Source organism: Thalassophryne amazonica, chromosome 19 (genome assembly GCF_902500255.1).
Source record: "Thalassophryne amazonica chromosome 19, fThaAma1.1, whole genome shotgun sequence".
In the NCBI taxonomy this organism is placed as follows: Eukaryota; Metazoa; Chordata; class Actinopteri; order Batrachoidiformes; family Batrachoididae; genus Thalassophryne; species Thalassophryne amazonica.
In genome coordinates this window covers 13,619,181-13,635,702 of record NC_047121.1, presented here as the reverse complement: position 1 = coordinate 13,635,702, position 16,522 = coordinate 13,619,181, and the positions used below count along the sequence as shown (strand labels likewise).

Sequence of the window (16,522 nt, the reverse complement as noted above, 5' to 3'; positions counted from 1 at the left end):
CCTCTTCACTCAAAGCTAACACAGACTGTGCGTTTGAGGTCGCGTATCTAAAAGTAACAGAATGTAAAGTAAAGGAACGGACGACAGATCAATGGATACTTCTGAAATGAAACTCAGGAAGTCCACCTGTTCAGGCCTTCATAGAGTTGGGCACAGTTCAGCTAATCCAATAACAGATAATTATCAAAACTAATGTTTTTGCTAGCGGATTAGCTTTTCAGATAAGTTTTAAAACCATCATTGGACCCATTATCTTCCAATAAATTTAGTTCCAATAACTTTCAGTGAGAAACATTTTTTTTTTTTTTTGCTGGTAAAGTGAGCAAAGTTTAACAGTCAAAAACATTTGTAAAACCTAAAATCGAACATTTTAGTCCGTCTGTTGTGTGTTTGTGGCAGACTGGCTGCATTTCGCTTGCTGATGACGTCATCGCTAAGTGCAAGACGTGATTGGCCGGTCGACACAGGGAGCACTGTGGGTAGTGTAGTTCAGGTTCACTTTGGACGTTACACTGTTCCGATCCGCTTGACACAAACAAAAGAGATTAATTTTAACATTATTTTATTTTATTTGTTTGTGGCTGATGGGATAATTTAATCGCCAAGACTCAGTGGGGGAGAGGAGCTCTCACAGCGTAGCTGTGTAGGGACTTTTCTTCACTGTTTTGGATTAAAAAAAAGGACTCTTTATTTCTTCAGATGAATCCCACTGAAACTAACAGGTAAGAATTTATATTTACTATCGTGTCTTTTACTCTGCCAATCAATGCATTAATGGACATATATCAGTTGTTTAAACTGCAAGGTTCAAAGCGTGTGAAAAAAGCACCAGCTTTTTAGTTTGCGTATATAATAGTGAGATAAACTGTGACTTCTAATACTGTGTTTTACTGCTTTTGAAAGATGATGACAGTGTTTTTTTATTCATTAATTTTTCTTGTGTTCTTTTGTGTTTGTGATCACTGAATTTACCCAATAGCGAAAAGTGAAAGGTGAAAGTGGTTTATCAGAGGCCGAAAGTGTAACCTGATGTGGCCACGTCCAAATCAATACTAAAAGTTATCGGTTACCTCTAATAAAGATCAATTTTTTTAACAGTTTATCGGTTTAGCGTCATAAAAAAAATAACTTCACTTATGGGATTAATGGTCATTGAACCTAACTTTTTGGTTAGCTGTGCCCACCACTGTTCCTTCATTAAGGTTTACCTTTAATGTGTTTTAAAGGAGTTTGATTGTGAACGACTTTGCGCCCTCTGCTCTTGAATTTCCCCCTTCGAGATCGCCAGTCAATCTCGCATAGATCCACACTGGGATTTAGCACTATTATATACTTTATGCCGGATGCTCTTACTGACGTAGCTCAGGTTCTACATGGAGAAAAACACACACAGCTCCTGGTGTCCCAATTGGTGTCCAGGCAAAGTACGAATCAGGACTTATTCTGGTTCAGTGCTGAGATCTGACAAGATCAGCTTTGCTCAGAGCAGCATGGTTGTCCTCTGCTCTTCAAAAGAGGCAACACAATCAAATTTTGTTTGCTCCCAAAAGTCTTTCTGCTCCTGAGTAAAATCAAGAACTAAGAAGAACTTGAGATATTGTGCCCTTACCTGAGCATCTGTCACACCTGGAGGCAGAGTTCCTTGTCTGAAGTGATCAAGCATGTCGATGCACTCCTGCAGCCGTTTCTAATTTGACGGAACAGAGAAAAATCAGGAGAGCATAAAACAATGGTTCCCCTGTATAATCAACACGTCTCTTCAAATGAGGTCAGAGTTTGTTGGGTTCTATTGTCAGAAAAGCCCAACAAGGATATTTTCAATTCCACATGTATAATAAATACAATTATCAATTTTGTAGCAGGGTTCCTACAGCTTAAGGCAAGAAAGATTTAAGCTTTTTAAAGACTTTTTTTTAAATGTCAGCCCGAATGAAATTTAACACCAACATTACAATAAACCTAGATTTGATCTTGTTCAACCTGTTGATCTCGACTTGTATTACGTCCTTATCTGTGGCACTTCACCATGAAGCTGTGACTCCTGATGCCACAGCCAAAGATTGCACCATCTCCAGTTTCTCCAATCACACACACAGACATTTGTAACTCTTTCAGCGTTGTCAGTGGTGTCTTGGTGGCTTCCCTTACTGGTCTCACTCTTGAATGGTCACTAAGTTTTTGAGAAATTTTTACTCCTGACAGATTTAACAAACAGTGTCATATTGTTCACATTTGGTCATGACCAGTGGTGGGCACAGCTAACCAAAAAGTTAGCTTTGATAACCGCTAATCAGCTAACTGAAAAGTTAACTTTTATAATGCTAAACAGATAATGCTGCGTTTACACATAATGACGGCACGTCACGAATGCCACGAAGTATACATTCTTGGCCGCTGATCACGAATGTGATGATATGAGACAGAAGCATCAGGTGTCCTCAGGAACTGCTGCAACCTGTTACCACGCGTTACGATTAATGGCACATGTTGCTGGAGAATTATCAGGAACCATTAAGCACAGTCAAGAATAATGTCCCACGTTGTCGCGCACTATCTCGCGTAACCGTGCATCGTTAAGTTCTGTCACGTTGTGAATGAGGTGAATTGTCTTCACACACACACCCATATTCATCCAACCATCAGTTGCTGAACAATTCAGATCACTCCAGTTTGTTCCTCAAAATCCACACCAGAAGAACTTTGTGATTTCATGCTTACTTGGACTCTGTGCCATGGAGTGGTGCAGAGAGGAGAAGCCTGAGAAAGCCAGATGTGTGGCTGCACGCGGCTCTCGTCTTGCCCTTTTTCCCCACACATCAGGCACATGCAGCAGAAAGAATTTAAAGTTATGAATTTAGACCAGCTTTGCTCCCATTTTTTGTAAGCTTTTCATGACTTTGACAAAGGTAATTTTTTATTCACGGATACTGTTCATATTGCAACTTAATATAATTAAGTATTCCATTTTAAAATATGTAAAACATTGGACACCTTTTTCTCACTCAGGATCACAGACAAACGTTGATTGTTCTCATTGCTCTGATGTATAACTTAAAAACTGTGATCTGATCCGAACGGTGGGCTTTTGGATCCGTCACAACCTTATTATTAAATTATTATTAAATTACCCACACACATGCCTCAGTGTGGGTAATTTCACCAAAAAATTCAAAATGCCTTACACATGACAAATGTGTTTCCTGAAAGGTAGCGAAGCGTATTTTGTGTCATGATCATTCACTAATACAGAACAAAACACAAGAGCACGTGGCCCAATTTGCTCTAATTATCTTGCTGCTGCTCCCCGAGTGTGTTCATGCTCCTGTCATTGCTTTTGTGTGTGATGGCGTTTGGTGTGCAAGGTTTCCTCCGAGTGTGAGTGGGTGAATAAATGTGTGAGTAATTGCATGCAAAAATCATGGTCTGTCCTCTTCTGCCCTCATTATTAGGGACAAGTTGAGGCTATGACTGGCCCAGCAGGGTGTGTGCATGTGTGTGTGCACAGCATGCCCTCAGCCCTCACAGCTACCCCACATGTTCACACCTCATCACATCCCAGGAGATACTGCTGCTATTACTGTCACCAAAGATCCTGCTAACAGCTTCATTACTTGGAGCACGCATGCTCAACATGCCCACGAGCACAATTTATTACGACTCAACGAAAACCAAAAAAATGTTACACCACATCACATAGATCAGGAAGTTGAGAACATCTCATAACCTGCAGGTCTGCGAACAGATGTGAAAGGGGAGGATTCAAGTTATATAATAACTGTCTCCTCTGCTAGTTGGTGGTGATGGAAAAAGAACCTATTTCATGATCAAGTTTAACACAGCCGATGGACCTCAGAACCACTAGGCAATTCATAGAATTTTGAATCCAGTAACAACTTAGGCTTTCCCCATTACAAATATAACATCACTGACATAAAACAACTGCTTTGCTACATTCTGTTTTACAATTATGCTCTCCTATTGCCATGTGTGATAAATCCAAGCCACAACTGATGGTGTGTGTGTGTATATGTGTGTGTGTGTTTGCCGGGTGCTAATGGCATCTTCTGTTAGATTAGAGAGTGGCTGCTAGCTGCTGTGGAATCGACCGTGTTTGCTATTTCTCAGAATTCTATTGCTCTGCAGTTGAATGCATCTACAATAACAATGAAACTGGTCAACTGGTTCTTGAGAGGGCAGCACAGCGGCTTAGTGGTTAACACTGTTGCTTCACAGCAATTAGGTCATTCGCCCTATTGATGTATCCCATAATCCCTTGCGTGCCAGAGAGTTGCTGCAGTCAAACAACATAGAGAATCCACATGATGACAATTGTAAATGAATATTTTACTACAAAAATGTAATTTTTTTATGCTTTTCATCACGTTAATAACAGACTGCTGCATGATACCCTGAAAACTTGCTAAAACAATTAGAACAAATAATCCGTGTCTGCTATGTTTAATCTGCGTGGAATTTAATAAACGCAAACTGAATTTCAGACATATTATATATATTTGTCTGGAACAAAGAGGTCAAACAGTGTTGTAAAGAAAAATAATCAAGATGTTAAAGAGCAAACTTCACTTTCCCCCAGAACGACATGATCAGGAAGCGAGCGTAGCTCACAGCAGCTCCCATTGAAAATAATGGAGAAACAGCCTGTGATTACATAAACACAATAACAACGTCTATAAACCCAGAGAATCTATTCATGAGAGTTTTAGGCAAAATATAAAAATAGTTTTATGTTGTGATGTTAATGGTGTTGTCCGTGTGCAGCGGTTAAAGTGCAGCCCGATCAGAGCATCTCAATGCAGTGCGGCGACCTCTTCGAAGTTTTGCGAGATTTGAAACGTCAATAGGGCGAATGGGATCACTTCCCACCTATGTCCTTTCTGTGTGGAGTTTGCATGTGCTACCCCTGTTTGCATGGGTTCCCTCCAGGTTCTCCGGCTTCTTCCTCCCACATCCAAAGACATGCAGGTTAGGTGAACTGGAAACTTTAAATTGCCCGTAGGTGTGTGTGTATGTGTGCAGGTGTGAATGTGTTTGTTTGTCTATATGTGGCCCAGAGATAGACTGGTGTCCTGTCTAGGGCGTACCCTGCCTCACACCCTATGACTGCTTGAAAAGGCTCCAGCCCCCCCACCCTTAATTCGAGGAAGCAGATTCAGAAAATGGATGGATGGATGGTTCTTGGGGATATCGTGTCAACAAGGGTGGTAATGACAATATTGCGAATAGCTCACTGTGACCTTGAAATTAACCTGACATTGGGGGATCACCCCAGTACACCTTTATATTAAATATGAATGGAATTGGTCAACTGGTTCTTGAGACATCATGCTAACAAATGAAAATGGACAGACAGATGGACATGCTGATCACTATATCCTGGTATTTCATACCAGGAAGAATAAAATAAGAATAAAGAATAAGAATAAAAAAAATTTCTGCTCCAGTATTTCCTTTGAGCAAAATTTTATTATTTCATTTGCATGTTCAGCACTCTCAGCACAAGCAGGAAATGATATTTTAGTGATGTTACCACCACTGATGGTACCGCACTTATTTGATGTCGCCGGCTTATTAGCCAAATTTTTCCTTAAGTCAGCATATATTGGCTAAATCGTCAAGATCTTACAAGATCATTTTGCTCTAATATTCTGGAAAAGGTGGTTTCACAGCAGCTCGTGGACCACCTTACTGAGAATAATCTTTCTGCACTGCAGTCTGCTTTTAGAAAATATTCCACAGAGATGGCTCTCACTAAAGTGGTGAATGATCTTCTGCTTCAAATGGATTCAGACACTGCTACCATTCTGGTGCTGTTAGATCTTAGTGCTTGATACCGTGGATCATCATTTTCTGCTTAATAGGCTGGAGAATTACTTTAGGATTACTGGGAATGTGCTTGCATGGTTGACATCATACCTGACCAGTTGTTCTCACTGTGTTTTGTACAATAACACTACCTCTAACCTTAGTGACATGAAATGTGGGGTTCCACAGGGGTCCGTCTTAGGCTCCCTGCTTTTCTCCCTTTATATAGCACCCCTTGGATACATATTGTGGCGTTTTTGTTGTGTGGGCCGCTGAAGAGGAGGTACTGCTGGCCCACCACCACCAGAGGGCGCCCTGCCTGGAGTGCGGGCTCCAGGCACCAGAGGGCGCTGCCGCCGACGAAGGCTGTCAGGCTGACAGCTGTCACCCATTACTAGACACAGCTGACTGCACTCAGGACGGAGTATATCAGCAGGACAGCGTCTCCACCTCAGTGCCGAGATATCGCCTTGAGATTAAGGTAACCTACTCTGCTAGTATATATTTTGAGGACTCTGATAAACCTTGCTAAACTATTTCAGGACAGCTGATTACAGAAAGCACCTTGCTTGGATAAGTACTCACCTTCCTGCTTCATTATTTCAAGAGGTGGAGGCGGCTTCTCCCCTCTCCGTCTACTGGGTGCTGTCGCACCCATACCTGTGTGTTTGTGCTCTTTCCCGCCAGCAGTACCGGATCCGACGAGCGAAGGCAGTGGCCACCTGGGAATTCGGGACTTGGCGGTTCCAGTACTCCTGGTTTTCGGTGGCAGAGGAAATCTGGGTGGTTCCGGTTCGACGGGGACGGACGTCTCCTACCTTCGAGCCTGCCCACACAACACCAGCAGATTTCGACTTACAAAGTATTAATTGTTGTATTGGTTGTGCCCTGTTCACAACAGTAAAACTTGTTATTCACCTTTCTCTATTGTCCGTTCATTGCGCCCCCTGTTGTGGGTCCGTGTACCTACACTTTCACAACAGGATATCTCGGCCAGCGTCATGGATCCCGAGGGGCGTCAACCGGCTGTTGAACGGCCAATGGAAGAACAGGGCGCAGCGGCGGCTTCGGGAGGGGTAATCGGTGAGTTGCAGCGGATCCTCACCGCTTTCACCACTCGGATCGATTTATGACCGAGCAGCACGTTCTCCTAAACCGCAGGGTGGAGGCTCTCGCCGCACAAATGGAAGCGCGCCCTCCGGGCGCCGCTGCGGCTCTCCCTCCCGAGGACCCTGCGTGTGAGAATGACGTTCCACTGGTTGTTCAACGGCCCCTTCCTCCGTCCCCTGAAGCATACATAAGCCCTCCAGAACCGTACGACGGCTGTGTGGAGACGTGCGCGGACTTCCTTATGCAATGTTCGCTCGTCTTCGCTCAGCGTCCCGTGATGTACGCAGCTGATGCTAGCAGGGTAGCTTATGTGATAAATCTGCTTCGCGGGGAGGCACGCGCTTGGGCTACAGCGCTCTGGGAACAGAGCTCACGGCTCCTTCAGTCATACGACGGGTTTGTACGGGAGCTCAGAACGGTGTTCGATCATCCCAACAGAGGAGAGTCCGCTTCAACCGCATTACTGTCCATACGACAGGGACGTCGGAGCGCAGCTGCCTATGCAGTCGCCTTCCGCATCGCGGCAGCGAGATCCGGCTGGAATAGCACTGCCCTCCGCGCTGCCTTTGTAAATGGATTGTCTCTGGTCCTAAAAGAGCACCTGGTGGCTAAAGACGAACCGCGGGATTTAGACGGGCTCATTGATCTGGTCATACGGCTTGACAACCGGTTAGAGGAACGTCGCCGGGAGCGAGGCGAAGGGCGTGGCCAGGCACGGGTCGTCCCTCTCCCTTCCGGGTCCAATCGAGTTCCGCCGTCCCCACGCTCCTCTGTTCCGGCGCTCCGTGCGCTTACGGCTCCCCCTGCTGACGAAGCTATGGACACGAGCAGGGCAACATTTAGGGCACCTGAAGCACAAAGGAGGCGGGCCCACGGAGCTTGTTATGTTTGTGGCTCGAGTGAGCATATGGCAAACGATTGCCCCGAGCGGTTAAACTCCAACGCCCGCCCCTAGAGACTGGGCCAGGGGTGGGCCAAAACATGCACGTGGGACACACCCACATTGCTACACGACTCCCAGTCACGATCCTATATGAGGATTCAACCCTGAAAGCCCCAGCACTGGTGGACACGGGCTCTGAGGGGAATCTGCTTGACAGCAGATGGGCCAGGGAGATAGGGCTCCCTCTGGTGGCTCTTACCTCGCCTGTGCAGGTTCGGGCACTAGATGGCTCCCTACTCCCACCAATCACGCACAAGACACCTCCAGTAACTCTGGTGGTGTCAGGCAACCACCGGGAGGTGATCGAGTTCTTCGTGACTCAGGCCACCTCCCGTGTGGTTTTGGGTTTTCCCTGGATGCTAAAGCACAATCCCCGGATTGATTGGCCGTCCGGGGTAGTGGTACAGTGGAGCGAAACCTGCCATCGGGAGTGTCTCGGTTCCTCGGTTCCTCCTGGCTCCCAAGCTAAGGAGGAGGTCCGAGTCCCGCCCAATCTGAAGGCGGTGCCAGCGGAGTACCATGACCTCGCTGACGTGTTCAGCAAGGATCTGGCCCTCACGCTACCTCCCCACCGCCCGTATGATTGTGCCATTGATTTGGTTCCAGGCAGTGAGTTTCCGTCCAGTAGGCTGTACAACCTCTCACGGCCGGAACGCGAATCCATGGAGACCTACATCCGGGACTCTTTAGCTGCCGGGTTGATCCGGAATTCCACCTCACCGATGGGCGCAGGTTTCTTTTTTGTGGGTAAAAAGGATGGCGGACTTCGTCCATGCATTGATTATAGGGGGTTGAACGAGATCACGGTTCGCAATCGATACCCGTTGCCCTTGTTGGATTCGGTGTTCACCCCCCTGCATGGAGCCAAGATGTTCACCAAGCTGGATCTTAGGAATGCGTATCATTTGGTTCGGATTCGGAAGGGAGACGAATGGAAGACGGCATTCAACACCCCCTTAGGTCATTTTGAGTACCTGGTCATGCCGTTCGGTCTCACTAATGCTCCCGCGACCTTCCAAGCGTTGGTAAACGATGTCTTGCGGGACTTCCTGCACCGGTTTGTCTTCGTATATCTAGACGATATACTCATCTTTTCCCCGGATCCTGAGACTCATGTCCGGCATGTCCGTCAGGTCCTGCAGCGGTTGTTGGAGAACCGTCTGTTTGTGAAGGGCGAGAAGTGTGAGTTCCACCGCACTTCTTTGTCCTTCCTGGGGTTTATCATCTCCTCTGACTCCGTCGCCCCGGATCCGGCCAAGGTTGCGGCGGTGAGAGATTGGCCCCAACCCACTAGCCGTAGGAAGCTGCAACAGTTCCTCGGCTTCGCTAATTTCTACAGGAGGTTCATCAAGGGCTACAGTCAGGTAGTTAGCCCCCTGACAGCCCTGACCTCTCCAAAAGTTCCCTTCACCTGGTCGGACCGGTGCGAGGCCGCGTTCAAGGAGTTGAAACGGCGCTTCTCGTCTGCACCAGTTCTGGTGCAGCCCGATCCTAGCCGCCAGTTAGTGGTTGAAGTGGATGCCTCGGACTCAGGGATAGGAGCGGTGCTCTCCCAGAGCGGGAAGACCGATAAGGTCCTTCACCCGTGTGCCTATTTTTCTCGCAGGTTGACCCCCGCTGAACGGAATTATGACGTCGGCAATCGGGAACTCCTTGCTGTGAAAGAGGCCCTCGAAGAGTGGAGACATCTGTTGGAGGGAACAGCCGTGCCATTCACGGTTTTCACTGACCATCGGAACCTGGAGTACATCAGGACCGCTAAGCGTCTGAACCCCAGGCAAGCCCGCTGGTCATTGTTCTTTGGCCGTTTTGACTTCCGGATTACCTACCGCCCCGGGACCAAGAACCAGCGATCGGATGCATTGTCCCGGGTGCACGAAGAGGAGGTCAGAACGGAACCGTCGGATCCCCCGGATCCCATCATCCCGGAGTCCGCTATCGTGGCCGCCCTCACCTGGGACGTGGAGAAGACCGTCCGGGAGGCCCTGACCCGTGTCCCGGACCCCGGAAACGGACCAAAGAACAAACTATACGTCCCACCAGAGGCCAGGGCCGCAGTCCTAGACTTCTGTCACGGTTCTAAGCTCTCCTGTCACCCAGGGGTGCGAAGGACCGTGGCAGTCGTCCGGCAACGCTTCTGGTGGGCATCCCTGGAGACCGACGTCCGGGACTACGTCCAGGCTTGTACCACCTGTGCCAGGGGCAAGGCCAATCATCAGAAGACCTCAGGGCAGCTACAGCCACTGCCCGTGCCTCATCGCCCCTGGTCCCACATCGGCCTGGACTTCGTCACGGGTCTCCCGCCGTCCCAGGGAAAAACCGTCGTCTTCACGATAGTGGACCGTTTCTCCAAGGCGGCCCACTTCGTGGCCCTCCCGAAGCTCCCTACGGCCCAGGAGACAGCGGACCTCCTGGTCCACCACGTCGTCCGTCTGCATGGCATACCATCAGACATCGTCTCCGATCGCGGTCCCCAGTTCACCTCACATGTCTGGAGGAGCTTCTGCCGGGAACTGGGGGCCTCGGTCAGCCTTTCGTCCGGGTACCACCCCCAGACCAACGGGCAAGCAGAGCGGGCCAACCAAGAACTGGAGCAGACACTACGCTGTGTGACAGCCGCGCACCCGACGGCCTGGAGTACCCACCTGGCCTGGATCGAGTACGCCCACAACAGCCAAGTGTCATCAGCCACCGGCCTCTCCCCGTTTGAGGTGTGCTTGGGGTATCAGCCCCCCTTGTTTCCGGTGGTCGAGGGAGAGGTCGGTGTGCCCTCGGTCCAGGCCCACCTACGGAAGTGCCGTCGGGTGTGGCGTGCTGCCCGCTCTGCTTTGTTGAAGGCCCGGACGAGGGCGAAGAAACATGCAGACCGGCGGCGGGCCCCGGCCCCCACGTACCGTCCTGGGCAGGCAGTGTGGTTGTCCACCAAGGACATTCCCCTTCAAGTGGACTCCCCCAAGCTCCAAGAACGGTACATCGGTCCCTTCAAGGTTGTCAAAGTCATCAATCCCGCCGCAGTGAGGCTTCAGCTTCCGGCCTCACTGCGGATCCACCCAGTATTCCACGTCTCCCGGATAAAGCCCCATCACACCTCACCCCTCTGCACCCCGGGTCCGGCACCACCTCCTGCCCGGATCATCGACGGGGAACCGGCTTGGACCGTGCGCCGGCTCCTTGATGTCCGTCGAATGGGCCGGGGTTTTCAGTACCTGGTGGACTGGGAGGGGTACGGCCCCGAGGAGCGCTCCTGGGTGAAGAAGGGCTTCATCCTGGACCCGGCCCTCCTGGCCGACTTCTACCGACGCCATCCGGACAAGCCCGGCCGTGCGCCAGGAGGCGCCCGTTGAGGGGGGGGTCCTGTTGTGTGGGCCGCTGAAGAGGAGGTACTGCTGGCCCACCACCACCAGAGGGCGCCCTGCCTGGAGTGCGGGCTCCAGGCACCAGAGGGCGCTGCCGCCGACGAAGGCTGTCAGGCTGACAGCTGTCACCCATTACTAGACACAGCTGACTGCACTCAGGACGGAGTATATCAGCAGGACAGCGTCTCCACCTCAGTGCCGAGATATCGCCTTGAGATTAAGGTAACCTACTCTGCTAGTATATATTTTGAGGACTCTGATAAACCTTGCTAAACTATTTCAGGACAGCTGATTACAGAAAGCACCTTGCTTGGATAAGTACTCACCTTCCTGCTTCATTATTTCAAGAGGTGGAGGCGGCTTCTCCCCTCTCCGTCTACTGGGTGCTGTCGCACCCATACCTGTGTGTTTGTGCTCTTTCCCGCCAGCAGTACCGGATCCGACGAGCGAAGGCAGTGGCCACCTGGGAATTCGGGACTTGGCGGTTCCAGTACTCCTGGTTTTCGGTGGCAGAGGAAATCTGGGTGGTTCCGGTTCGACGGGGACGGACGTCTCCTACCTTCGAGCCTGCCCACACAACACCAGCAGATTTCGACTTACAAAGTATTAATTGTTGTATTGGTTGTGCCCTGTTCACAACAGTAAAACTTGTTATTCACCTTTCTCTATTGTCCGTTCATTGCGCCCCCTGTTGTGGGTCCGTGTACCTACACTTTCACAACAGTTTTGGGATTACCTTTCATTGCTATGCTGATACTCAGTTATACATGCCGAAAACTGCTGGTAATCTCATCCACATAACATCCTCAGAAGATTGCCTTGCAACAGTGAAAAGCTGGAAGTCTAGCAATTTCCTACTTTTAAACTCTGATAAGACTGAAATTATGGTTCTTGGTCCAGTGAGACATCGGCAACAATTTGATGAGCTAACAATTAGCTTAGGCTAGTGTGTCATACATCACACTGACAAAGTGAGGAACCTTGGGGTAATTTTTGATCCTACGTTGTCCTTTGACCTCCACATTAGAAATAACATGAGGACTGCTTTCTTCCACCTGCAAAATATAGCAAAGATTTGTCCCATCCTGTCTTTGGCTGATGCTGAGACCCTGATTCATGTGTTTGTTTCTTCTAGATTGGACTACTGCAATGTTCTACGAGGTCTGTGATAAAACTAACGTACCTTTTTATTTTTTCAAAAACTATATGGATTTGAATCACGTGCGATTACATCAGACAACCTTGAACCCTCGTGCGCATGCGTGAGTTTTTTCATGCCCGTCGGTTACGTCATTCGCCTGTGGGCAGGCTTTGAGTGAGGAGTGGTCCACCCCTCCCGTCGGAATCTCTTTGTCTGAGAACTTCCTGAGAGACTGACGCTTTGCTTGATCAAAATTTTTTCCAAAACTGTGAGGCACATCGAAGTGGACATCATTCGAGAAATTCAGCTGGTTTTCTGTGAAAATTTTAACGGCTGATGAGAGATTATGGACTGTTGCTGTCGCTTTAAGGACTGCCCATGGAGCGGGACATCGCGACGCGCCCTGAGCCGCCGCTGTCTGCCTGTTGCGAGCTGAAAGCTTCCAAATTTAAGCCTCTGTTGACCCAGGACGTCGTGAGAGAACAGAGAACTTTCAGAAGAGGTCGGGATCAGCAGTTTATCCGGACATTCCACTGTTAAATGAGATTTTATTAATGAAAGATGTGCGGACGGGTCCACGCGTCGGGACGCAGCCAGCGCGGTGCCCGGCGGCACGGGGAAAACACCTCCGTGTTGATAACCATTTGTAAAAACCAGGCGGCTTTTGATGGCTTTCAGTTGAGTGAGTATCTGAGAAATTGTTTAACAGCTGGACATGTTCCAACTTGTCCTTAAGGCTTCCAACGGAGGTGTATTTTCTGGTTTACTGCAGTCCAACATTAGGGGTCTCAATTGGTTCAAAATGCTGATGCCAGACTTTTGACAGGAAGCAGAAAGTTCGACAACATTAAACCCATTTTGGCATCCCTTCACTGGCATCCTGCCCTGTGAGATCAGATTTTAAGGTTCTGCTACTAGCCTATAAAATTTTTCACCGACTGGCACCTCCCTACTTAGTTGACCTAATTAAACACCTGGGTACCTGGGTAAACCCCTGGTCTGCATTCTGAAGGTGCAGGACTACTTTATGTCCCTAGGGTGAATAAAAAGTATGTGGGTCACAGAGCTTTCTCTTATTGTGCTTCTGTTCTGTGGAATGATCTCTCTGCATCAATAAACCAGTCAGATTCTGTAGAGACTTTCAAGTCTAGACTTAAGATGCACTTATTTTCCTTTTCACATGGCTGGCATACTGGTATAGTATGTTACTATGCTTGTTACTCTTTTAAATTAATTTAATTAGGAAACACAGCGGGCTGCGGCCTCAACTTTATCTAAAGTCTGGGTCTTTTAGTGAAGCTTTGGGCCAGTGGCCGGTGATCACCTTAGTATTTCTTCTGTTTTTCTTGTTGCTTAATGCTGACAAATTATACTGTATTTGTTGGCTTTCTGATGCCTGAGAGATGTGGGGTCTTCTTCTGCAACCCTCCAGTCCTGTGCACTGGCAAATATTTCCTTTATATTCATTTTGTGAAATGTTTTGTAAATTGTGTCGGTAGCATGGCCTAAGCAGTGTGTCACCCCTTTGAGTCTGGTCTGCTTGGGGTTTCTTCCTCAAATCATCAGAGGGAGTTTTTCCTTACCACTGTGGTCTGTGTGTTTGCTCTGGGAGCTGGTAAGGTTAGACCTTACTTGTGTGAAGCGCCTTGAGGCAACTTTGTTGTGATTTGGCGCTATATGAATGAAAATAAATTGAAATTGAACTGAATTGCTTATTACTGTAGAAATATCAATCAATCAATCAATTTTTTTATATAGCGCCAAATCACAACAAACAGTTGCCCCAAGGCGCTTTATATTGTAAGGCAAGGCCATACAATAATTATGTAAAACCCCAACGGTCAAAACGACCCCCTGTGAGCAAGCACTTGGCTACAGTGGGAAGGAAAAACTCCCTTTTAACAGGAAGAAACCTCCAGCAGAACCAGGCTCAGGGAGGGGCAGTCTTCTGCTGGGACTGGTTGGGGCTGAGGGAGAGAACCAGGAAAAAGACATGCTGTGGAGGGGAGCAGAGATCGATCACTAATGATTAAATGCAGAGTGGTGCAAAAAGAGAAAGAAACAGTGCATCATGGGACCCCCCCAGCAGTCTACGTCTATAGCAGCATAACTAAGGGATGGTTCAGGGTCACCCGATCCAGCCCTAACTATAAGCTTTAGCAAAAAGGAAAGTTTTAAGCCTAATCTTAAAAGTAGAGAGGGTGTCTGTCTCCCTGATCTGAATTGGGAGCTGGTTCCACAGGAGAGGAGCCTGAAAGCTGAAGGCTCTGCCTCCCATTCTACTCTTACAAACCCTAGGAACTACAAGTAAGCCTGCAGTCTGAGAGCGAAGCGCTCTATTGGGGTGATATGGTACTACGAGGTCCCTAAGATAAGATGGGACCTGATTATTCAAAACCTTATAAGTAAGAAGAAGAATTTTAAATTCTATTCTAGAATTAACAGGAAGCCAATGAAGAGAGGCCAATATGGGTGAGATATGCTCTCTCCTTCTAGTCCCCGTCAGTACTCTAGCTGCAGCATTTTGAATTAACTGAAGGCTTTTTAGGGAACTTTTAGGACAACCTGATAATAATGAATTACAATAGTCCAGCCTAGAGGAAATAAATGCATGAATTAGTTTTTCAGCATCACTCTGAGACAAGACCTTTCTGATTTTAGAGATATTGCGTAAATGCAAAAAAGCAGTCCTACATATTTGTTTAATATGCGCTTTGAATGACATATCCTGATCAAAAATGACTCCAAGATTTCTCACAGTATTACTAGAGGTCAGGGTAATGCCATCCAGAGTAAGGATCTGGTTAGACACCATGTTTCTAAGATTTGTGGGGCCAAGTACAATAACTTCAGTTTTATCTGAGTTTAAAAGCAGGAAATTAGAGGTCATCCATGTCTTTATGTCTGTAAGACAATCCTGCAGTTTAGCTAATTGGTGTGTGTCCTCTGGCTTCATGGATAGATAAAGCTGGGTATCATCTGTGTAACAATGAAAATTTAAGCAATACCGTCTAATAATACTGCCTAAGGGAAGCATGTATAAAGTGAATAAAATTGGTCCTAGCACAGAACCTTGTGGAACTCCATAATTAACTTTAGTCTGTGAAGAAGATTCCCCATTTACATGAACAAATTGTAATCTATTAGACAAATATGATTCAAACCACCGCAGCGCAGTGCCTTTAATACCTATGGCATGCTCTAATCTCTGTAATAAAATTTTATGGTCAACAGTATCAAAAGCAGCACTGAGGTCCAACAGAACAAGCACAGAGACGAGTCCACTGTCCGAGGCCATAAGAAGATCATTTGTAACCTTCACTAATGCTGTTTCTGTACTATGATGAATTCTAAAACCTGACTGAAACTCTTCAAATAGACCATTCCTAGCATTCATAGCAAATATGGCTATGAGCTTTTAATACTCACACCAAATTCATCTTTTATAACAGCCAGTGAACGCCCAGTGTTTGGGCTTCATTTGTCCTGCTGAGACTTATGTTGGCATTTATTGGTTTGCCAGGAATAATGATTTTACTTTTGTTTTTTATTTGTTTATCAGTTTAATGATATTAAAACTGAAGTTATATTTAAAGAAAATCCACTATTAAGATGTAAGCCCCCCCACTACCACCAGCAAAATGTACGTACCTCTGTCACAAAAAGGGTGCTGGGGTCAATCACATCCAAGAAGTGCCTGAATCGACCAAAAAACGTGTTCTAGCAGAAGAAGAAAATACATCACTAAAAGTAACATTCTCCAAAATGCAAAATTAAAAAAAACTCAGAAACCGAGATTATGAATATATCGTAATTTATAGAGAAGAACCATTATTCTCACTATATTCTACTGCCAATGAGACATAAAGATGCATTATTACATCCATTATGATGTCTTGATGTTACAATATTCATATTAACGGTGCAGTACAAGAAACAATGAACTTCAAAAGATTTTCTTCTTTTCAACCAATAAAGACAAAATCATGTAATAATTGTGGGCTGTCACTTTTAAGAGCAGCAATGACAGTTGTCATCTGTAAAACACGGTGATGTTTCAGTGTGCCAGCTGTTTCACCACACCAGGTGCAGCCTCCTCATTACTTCTGAGAAACTGTTTCCTTTCAGCATCTTGTAGGGACACAAATT

At 47.1% G+C, this 16,522-nt stretch overlaps 1 protein-coding gene across 3 annotated transcripts in view; it reads right to left on the bottom strand.

Annotated features, from left to right (window-relative positions):
* The window catches only part of sfxn5a (sideroflexin 5a), a 102,569-nt gene that overhangs the window by 71,318 nt on the left and 14,729 nt on the right, over nucleotides 1-16,522 (bottom strand). For 2 of the 3 annotated variants that reach the window (XM_034159976.1, XM_034159977.1), the window contains exons 2-3: nucleotides 16,025-16,093; nucleotides 1,610-1,687 (exon numbers count right to left, since the gene is read on the bottom strand). In XM_034159976.1, coding sequence (XP_034015867.1) covers nucleotides 1,610-1,687; nucleotides 16,025-16,093 — 147 coding nt within the window. The remainder of the gene's footprint in view (nucleotides 1-1,609; nucleotides 1,688-16,024; nucleotides 16,094-16,522) is intronic. The other variant, XM_034159978.1, reaches the window with a different exon arrangement.